Source organism: Andrographis paniculata, unplaced genomic scaffold (genome assembly GCF_009805555.1).
Source record: "Andrographis paniculata isolate CXL003 unplaced genomic scaffold, ASM980555v1 Contig66END, whole genome shotgun sequence".
NCBI lineage: Eukaryota > Viridiplantae > Streptophyta > Magnoliopsida > Lamiales > Acanthaceae > Andrographis > Andrographis paniculata.
The window spans coordinates 2073677-2082388 of NW_026137602.1; the positions used below are offsets into that span (position 1 = coordinate 2073677).

Below are 8712 nucleotides of genomic sequence, written 5' to 3' on the forward strand. Positions count from 1 at the left end.
TTGTATTTAACAGATAGCAGGAGTTGTAGAGAGAACCTATTCCACACAACGCGTTTCCTCAAGTATCTACACCATTTTATATAATTATCCAAGACCTTCAAGAAGACCTCTCGTACAGCCTTTTCATCTAGTTTCTGTGAAAAAGTATATTAAAACCCATTAAGATTCATATGCTATTGAAGTCCAATAGCTATGACTCGCATCATCCAAGTAAACCTAAATGTGCCACTCACTGGATTAGCCTCTTCTAGGGTGCCAAGTCGTGATTGTGCATTGGCCAAGGCCAGAATAACATGCTCACGTTGGTTCCTTACATTATCTTTCTGTAACAAGTAAAAATAGAAAATTACATCAGAAAAATTGAAAGGGACAGAAACAAACTATTATTGCAAACCATATTAACCACCAACACAAGCTGCATTTCTACTGAACACTTTCCATTTGCTAAATCTAATAGAAAATAATTTTAAAAATAACCAATGGCCTGGTCTCCAAGTTCTATCATTTTGTACTACTAATGGGAAAATAAAAAATTTACTAGAACTGATAACCAAACTCCAACTTCACTGAACCTAGAAGAATGAAGTAGGTTTCTATAATCAACAAAAATAAAGGATCACGAGAATGAATAATAACCTGAAAGCCAAACACATATTCCAAAAGGTCAAACATGTCCATATCCCGACGTTCAGGCTTTTCAAAATCAGCTGGAAGACGTGGAAACTGTTCAGAGTATCTTATTGATGACACTGCAGCCCTGATCTGCACAAGTTATTGAGTATGGTAAACTTAGAAGTAAATAACAGTTGTCATTTAAAGGTACAATAATACATATAATAAAATAAAAAATCTTAATAGTCATTGTTATCGTCAACTAATAATTACTACATATTGGTTATCTCACATTTGATATGCCTACTTTCATCATGATATAAAGCACCATTTTCTTTCTTTAGAAAATATCACTAAGTGTGTTTGTTTGGGAGTTCTAGATTTGGGTTTGAGGTTTTTAATAGTAAAATTTTAAATTGAAATAGTTTTCCGATTTGATATAAATAGATGTTGATGTGATTATTTGAATGTAGAATTAATTTTTAATGTAATATATTTAAAAATAAAAAAAATAAAAATAAAAGAGCTTGATTTGATTTTTTTGGGAGGGAGAGGGGCGAATTAGTGAATAGTAAAGGCAGGTCGGAATACCACAAACACAGAGAGCCTTTGTGATTGTGATTGGTGTTTTGCATGAAAAATGGGTGTTGGATGTGATTTTTTCAATGAAGAATAAATATTAAATAGTAAAAAAAAAATAGAAAATATATACAAAAAAAGAAAACAATAAAAGAAACAAAAGAATACATATAAAACGCACTTCTCTGATGAGCAAACAAAACCCTATAAAGGATTCATAGATAGTTAAACCTAAAAAAAAGGAATAAGCATCTATAATATGATTAACATCCACTTACTTCTGGAAAGTATCCAATAGCATTGGTAAAAGATGGTGCTTCTAGAGGGACAATGTTGTACGGCATGAGCTCAGCCGATAGAGTTGCATCAGACTTTTTTATCCTCCTTAACTGGAAAAACCAACAACAGTATCAATCATTAAGGGACATATTCTCACTAATGGTTCACAAAAGAAAAAAATGAGCAGCACTGACAATCCCACGTAAGAGAAAAGTCAGAAAATAACTAAGAACACAATTAGGAAGAAGGCAGAGAGGATACCTCTTCCTTAATTAGCCTCCCAACCCCATCTGGAGGTGCATCTTTGCTAAGTGCCTCCATCACCTCAACCAATGCCCTCAATGTGGCAAATACTTTCTTCATTTCTCCAATCCTATGTTGAAAGCTGAAACAGGTGCAAAAGCAAAACTAGTAAGGTAGCCATTTTGTATTGGTAGGATAACTAATATCAGCTGGATCAGAAATAAGAAGGAACCATTGGTGTACAAGTACAATTACAAAATATTAAGACTTAAGAAAATGATGTCAGAAGAAATGATATGGATAACGTAAAGGCCATTCAAGTATGCTATTAAATAAGTGAAAAATAAAGGAAGGTAGTATACACTCTTTAGAAAGGAATGACCAGATAGAAGGAGAGCATACAGAACCTCGGCACACAGTTTTTTCTTTTTTCTTTCGTTTCCTAGGAAACTAAGCTGTGGCTGAAGAGAGAGTAACAGCAAGATTGAATCATGCCAGGGCACATAATGAGAGGACAGCTTAATAGATTACAGCTAATAATAATAACTAATAATTATTACTTAATGTGACAGGTTGTTCATCTCCATATGAAAAGCCTTGTTATGCTAAATTGGTTTAATTTGCATCCTTGGTTTTATTTCTAATCATTACTACGCATGGTTTAAAATCATTATGAAATCACTAGTGGCATCAGCAAGAACAAATAAATAATAATTATAAATAAAAGATTAAGCTAAAAATAACGCACTCTCCCATATTGGCACTGAGAGGACCAGATTCACGCCATTTACGCTCCTCTCTCTGGATATCATCCACTCTATGTTGTCTTTTATATTGCAGATAAAATTCCCACAACCGCTCAATATCACGACTACGGTCTATTTCAGCACCACCCTTCTTTGCAAGCTTTTGCTGCAGCAGACAGTGAAAATGATAGATCATTAAAATGGGATTACATATTAGAACAGCCTAAAAAAGGTTTCAAATCAAAATGCCAAGGCAATAAATCAAATAAACTGGTAACTGGTGGAAAACGACCAATTTGGCAGCAAGCATCCGGTGTAGGAAAGAAATGTAGAATCATTATTGTTCTAGTTGTGTTTCAGTTATGGTGTGTTCGTTTATAAAATTATACCGGATTTCTACAATTCACCAAAAAAATATCCCCCAAAACATTAAATTAAACACCTATTTTTTATTTTCTATATTATATTAGAACTCGATTTTATATTCAAAACATCACATCAATTCCTGTTTATATCACGTCATACAACTATTCAAATTCAAAATTTTTACCATTTAAATCCCAACTTAAAATCTAAACCCTCAAACAAACACATACTTAATGTTCAACATCACTAACCTTCAGTTTTGCAACAGGAAATATACAGCCATATTGACAATTACTTTATGCCCAACTTAAATTTTGGAATTCAATCTCTCTTGTGAGACTTTCCAGGGTTTTGGAGGTTCTTTGGAGCAGGATTTAAATAATCAACCAAATTCTAAACCACTGTACCTTGATCACAGACATTAACCCAGTCTTAAACTGCAGAACACCTCTTCCATCGCTGTTGGGGTCCAAATTCTGAGCCATTCCATATGCCTGCTCACACACTTAAAGGAGAGAAAAGAAACATATGTAAAAGAACTACATAAACTTATATTCTGGCATGAATACATAGTTACACTCTTCAAATAACAAAAAGAGGGGTTTGCTTCCTTAAATAACTGGTTTCACTGTTTAAGGATAAAAACATTTCACAGTTTTGACTTCTTATAAGAAATGGTTCAAGACTATTTCTTCCATCTTGGCAGTTCAACCTTTTACAACAAAGGTGGACAGCCATAAGAATTTTATAAGTAAAAGATATAAACCTTCCACAAAATTAACAGCACCTATTATCATTCATCCCCACTTCGACCTCTCATGTTTTAGCTTCTACATTGTTAAAGTTAATCTACTTACTTTGCTCTTTCTTATCAAATTAGTATCAGAAAGTACGTTCCACTCTATGCCAGTTTTCAATATCTTTGGGGTGGAATTGATGCAAACATTAATACAAACCTCATTCACCTACACCAGGGTCAGATCACAAGGATCTCGAAGAATAAGTTTTTAAAAGCAGCAGCTTCACTGATTCAGTCGATTGTAAGGAACTGGCAAAGAAACTTTGAGGGTATAACGGTACATCTAATTATCATGAGGATGATAATCTATATGTCCGGAGGCAAGAAAGAAACTGCCAATACCATCATCATCATCATCATAGTCTGAGTGTATCCAACAACATAGACAGTTACCATTAAATTTGATCAAGGATCATATTCTTGTCTAGATAAAAATATAACATCTCTTTTACTAGTTTTCTCCTGATGTACTCTAGGTGTTTGCTTTCCACTTCTAACACACCCAAATAGTTAGCCCAGCAGCTCGTGATCTCCTAGGCCCACATTCACATCATTCAGACCGCACTTCTTTCATTTTCATCACAAATAGTTCGCGCAGCAGCTAGTGATCTCCTAGGCACACATTCACATCATTCTGACCGCACTTCTTTCATTTTCATTACATACGGAGGAGTAACACTTCTTTCCTTATATTTAATTTAACATCCCCACACATTCATAGCAACATGCTCATCCTCCTTTCAACTACCCTTATTTTTGTTTGTGTTCACACCTCATTTCCCAATATTCCAATCTTATAGATATTGTATGAAATTTTCAGTTCAATTTAGGACCTCCAAATCTACACATACACCTTAACTAATAAAACATTGTTATATATATATGTGTGTGTGCGCGCATATATGTATGTGTATATATTGATTAGTTGCCCCAGTCTTCTTTGATTGATCTTATTATAACAAACTTTTTAATATCTGGGTCCCACTCGACAATTCACACATTTATCCCAGCATCACCCCTGTATTCAATATAGTGGCACTTCGCCTACTTAACTTTTGAGTCAAATACCTTCTTACAAAGTTCTAAAACTACAATCTTCTCTTCCTCATATTATTGATCAAAATTATACTTCTGCAAACAACATAAATTATGGGATAGTGTTTTCGCAAATGTTTAGTATCGTCAATGATTAAAACAAACAGGTATAGACTAAATCAACTATTAACAAAATTAGATGAACTTTATTAGTGTTTTGCAAATCTATACAATTTTGCATCTCACTTACATGACTTGATTAAACTGAAACCCTTAAAGAGGTCATAAAAGAATCAGTTCTGCTGGTTTTCAGTCCTTTGACATCAACTAAACCATTTCATTTTTATCATGTACATTCATAATGTGTTAAATCTCTAATAATTCTATTTCTCGTAAGTAACTATTTTATTTAATATATAGCTATTTGAAGTTTTTTAGTACTCAGCCCTTAATAAAGATATTTGAAAAGACTTAGATTTTAATTATTTAGCTTTACCTCCATGACAGTTCTATTTACTTTAAGCATTTTGATTTTATATTTTCTTAAAGTTTTTTGGTTTTACAATGACAGCTCTTTGATCTATTTATCGCCCTTTCTATCTCCCAAAACCCTTTTATGGATTATTTAAATGATTAGTTACAGGATTTCAGGTGATCTATATTGCTTTTTCCATTTTCCAACTAACAGTTTCTAACAAAAGTTTTATAAAATTATATTGGCTTCAATTTTTATGTTCCCAGCTTGAACTTAGGTATGTTGGCAACTTTGTTTAATAGTTAAACAAAATATAAGATCCATCTACTACATTATGCTGCAACGCGAAATCAACCAACCTTATTATGCTTTCGTTACCCTACCCACATGTCCATTTAATCTCCTCATATAATAATTTTCTTAATTCAATGGTTTGGACAACTATTCTACAGCTTCCCAAATTTTGCTTTTTGCATATTTGTGTAGTTCTATTTGGTGTATATCTAGTTTAGCAACTTTCAACCAAAATATTGAGTGTTTTCTTAAGAGGCTCATGCTCCCCACTCACCACTTGAGAAATGAAATGTGGCCTAATCCTTTACTTACGCCATCTCACATCCCCATTTAAATTTCCTCATATAAGAATTTTCTTCTGACAGTTAGAACTGCAGTTTCTACGGCTTCCCAAATGTACGCTACATGTTTGTCTAGTCCTATGTGGAGTGTATAAGAATACTACTGCAAATGTCAACCTAAAATAGAGCACTTTTGGAAGAAACCATGCTCCCCGCTAACTGCTAGTCAGAGGTTTGCAGTCGAATCCTTTATTCTTCAAACAGTTTAGACTTGCTCAGTCGAAGATTTCTGCACTTTGAGATCTCATGTGACTTTTGCTTCAAGAAAGTCCATCCATATGCTTGTTAGTTTCAACTTAAGTTCAACTGCTAATGGTGCAGAATTTCCAGTCAAAATCACACCACAGATCCAGATAACCATACATTTTACCAAAACATCCCCATTGTCTATGGCATGCACCCTTGTGCATAGAGCAAGCTAGTTTAGAATCTTAAAATGTGTCTACCGCTTCTCTTATACTATTATTCTTAACTTTACTAACTCGCGCTAGCAAATTGCAACTTCAACACCAATGTAAGTGTTCTTGAATATAAGTTTAAAATAAATTGTACTGACTATTATCATGTAAAATTTGTTTATATATTATATTTTCATATAAACTATCTGGACACAAAAGCATATTTCATAATGAAACTTTACGTCAAGCACCATAACTCCGAGAAATCCTATGTCCCATGACACAGCATGCTACATTAATGACTATAGGCAATTTGCCTCGCAGATTCTAAAAATAGCTACATGGATGATGCAATTCCAGTTCCAGATCGATCAACGACAACAAGATCAAATTTTATCGATCCAACCATCTTGCATCACACCTTCACCTCATTGAAACAACTAGACTAGACCTCTACCGGCGAATTTACCACAAATAATATTCCAAATGCTTCCTTGAACCAGAGTAATTACCCAAATTACACACAACAACAAAAATAATAAATTAGGCCTGTTTGGTTCTACGATTAGTTCATTTTCATCACTATTCTTATCTAGTAACAAATTTTCTACAGCAAAGCTATTTTTTTCATTCAACTCATAACATTTGGCCACCCCTACACATGTTTTTAATTCAAACCAAATTATTAGTTCCAAATTTCAATTTTTCCAAAACACCACAACTTAAACAAAATCCAAGTAAGCATATAAGGAAAGTGCCACTACATAACATTAAACTCAATAATCAGCCCTATCCACCTCACAGGAAAAGGCAAAGGATATTCAAAAACAAAAGCTTGTTTCAACACATTTTCAAATCTCAATTTTTTTTATTTATTTAAAATGTTACATCAAAACCTATTTTCTATATTAAAAAGAAAATCATATACAACAATATTTTCGACATCATATACCCCATTTTTTATAACTTTTTACAGTCACATACTTCTCCAAAGCTCCAAAATACTAACGAAATATCATATGCCTAAATACAACCAAAGTACCATGATTCTTCAATCAGAAGTAAATCCATGAAACAAAAAATAAAAAGGAAACAAGCACACAAACATCATTTCACTTACATATCCTAGCAACATTCGGATCCTCCAGCTGAATCTCATCCGCCGCCTGCAGAATCGCATTAATATTGGTGCTCCGCTGGAGCGAATCCGGAACAGCGCCGGCGATCCCGCTGCCGGTCCGGCCATGTCCCCCCCGCAGCACCGCGCGCACCAACCTCTCCCAATTGCTGGAAACCCTAGCCATGATTCTTCTGCAGTGCACCCAACTAACTGGAAACCGAAGTGGGCAGGCTCAACCGAACTTGAAGCAAAGCAGTGCGTGCAAGCTCCGCATCTGAGATTTTTCTCGTCAGACGCGTCGTGGAGTGAGTCCAACGCGCTAGCTGGAACGAAGATGCAGAATTCGAATTCTTGCTGCTTAGATTGGAGCTGGGTCTGGGTCTGGGTCTGGGTCTGGGTGTGTGCTTATGCGGGCAGATAAGAGTAGGACTTTTTATAGTGGCGCCCACAAAAGGAAGAAAAAGCGGCAAGATTCCTTGCTGAACCGAAACGGAGTCCAAATTCTTCGCTGCCGTGTGTGTATTTTAACTTTTCAACTCCACAATTTGAATAAATCATGTGTTTGTTTGGGTGTTCGGATTGAAATATAAATAATAAAAATTTTGAAGCATATAATACTGATATAAACAGGTGTTTGATGTGTTATGAATGTAAAATAATTTTTTTTAGTATAATATAAAAAATAAAAAATAAGTATTTGATTTGATATTTAAAAAAAAATATAATAAAAAGAAATTGAATGAATAATAAAATTTGGGAAAAATTCCCCCAAACAAACACATTATAGGGTGGGCTAAGGAATTGTAACTTAAGCATTAATTAATAAACCCATTCCAAATTAAGAATAATGTGAACGTTTGTTTTATTATATATATATATATATATATATTATATATGCGTTCCTATACGGCTCCAATACGGTGCTGAACTATAAATTCAGCATAATGTTAAATTAATTATGACAATTTAATTATAAATAGATAACTATTCCTATTAATTTACTGGATAAAATTATTATTTTGTCACCAAATTTAAAAAGACATAAAATTAAACTACTATAATTAAGGAAAATATATAAATATATAGATCATCTTTTATTTTGTAGGATAAATCATTATAAATAATAAAAATTTGTTTTTTTCTCTTGATTTCGTTTAATCGAAGTATATAATCGTCCAAACAAATCAGCATTGTTCAACACTGTAGATTGAATTGAAAAAAAAAAAAAAAAAACCGACATATTTCAAAATGATATGAATGAATATTACATTCAGAGAACATTGAATCCCTATAAATTTTGATTTCGAAAATAAATTTTTAAAAATTGTTTTTTGTGTATTATAAAAATATCATCTTAAACAACATAAGCGATCATTTCGGTAATAGATGTTCAGCTTATCATCTATTTTATTTTGAGATATTAGC

The 8712-nt window shown here is 33.3% G+C and overlaps 1 protein-coding gene across 1 annotated transcript in view; it reads right to left on the reverse strand.

Annotated features, from left to right (window-relative positions):
- LOC127262798 (callose synthase 10) overlaps positions 1-7700 on the reverse strand; it is a 31219-nt gene extending 23519 nt beyond the window's left edge. Inside the window, exons 1-8 of the mRNA XM_051291628.1 lie at positions 7288-7700; positions 3233-3330; positions 2462-2625; positions 1732-1855; positions 1470-1580; positions 637-762; positions 234-323; positions 37-134 (exon numbers count right to left, since the gene is read on the reverse strand). Coding sequence (XP_051147585.1) covers positions 37-134; positions 234-323; positions 637-762; positions 1470-1580; positions 1732-1855; positions 2462-2625; positions 3233-3330; positions 7288-7471 — 995 coding nt within the window. The 5' untranslated portion in view covers positions 7472-7700. The remainder of the gene's footprint in view (positions 1-36; positions 135-233; positions 324-636; positions 763-1469; positions 1581-1731; positions 1856-2461; positions 2626-3232; positions 3331-7287) is intronic.
- Between the last annotated feature and the right edge of the window lie 1012 nt (positions 7701-8712).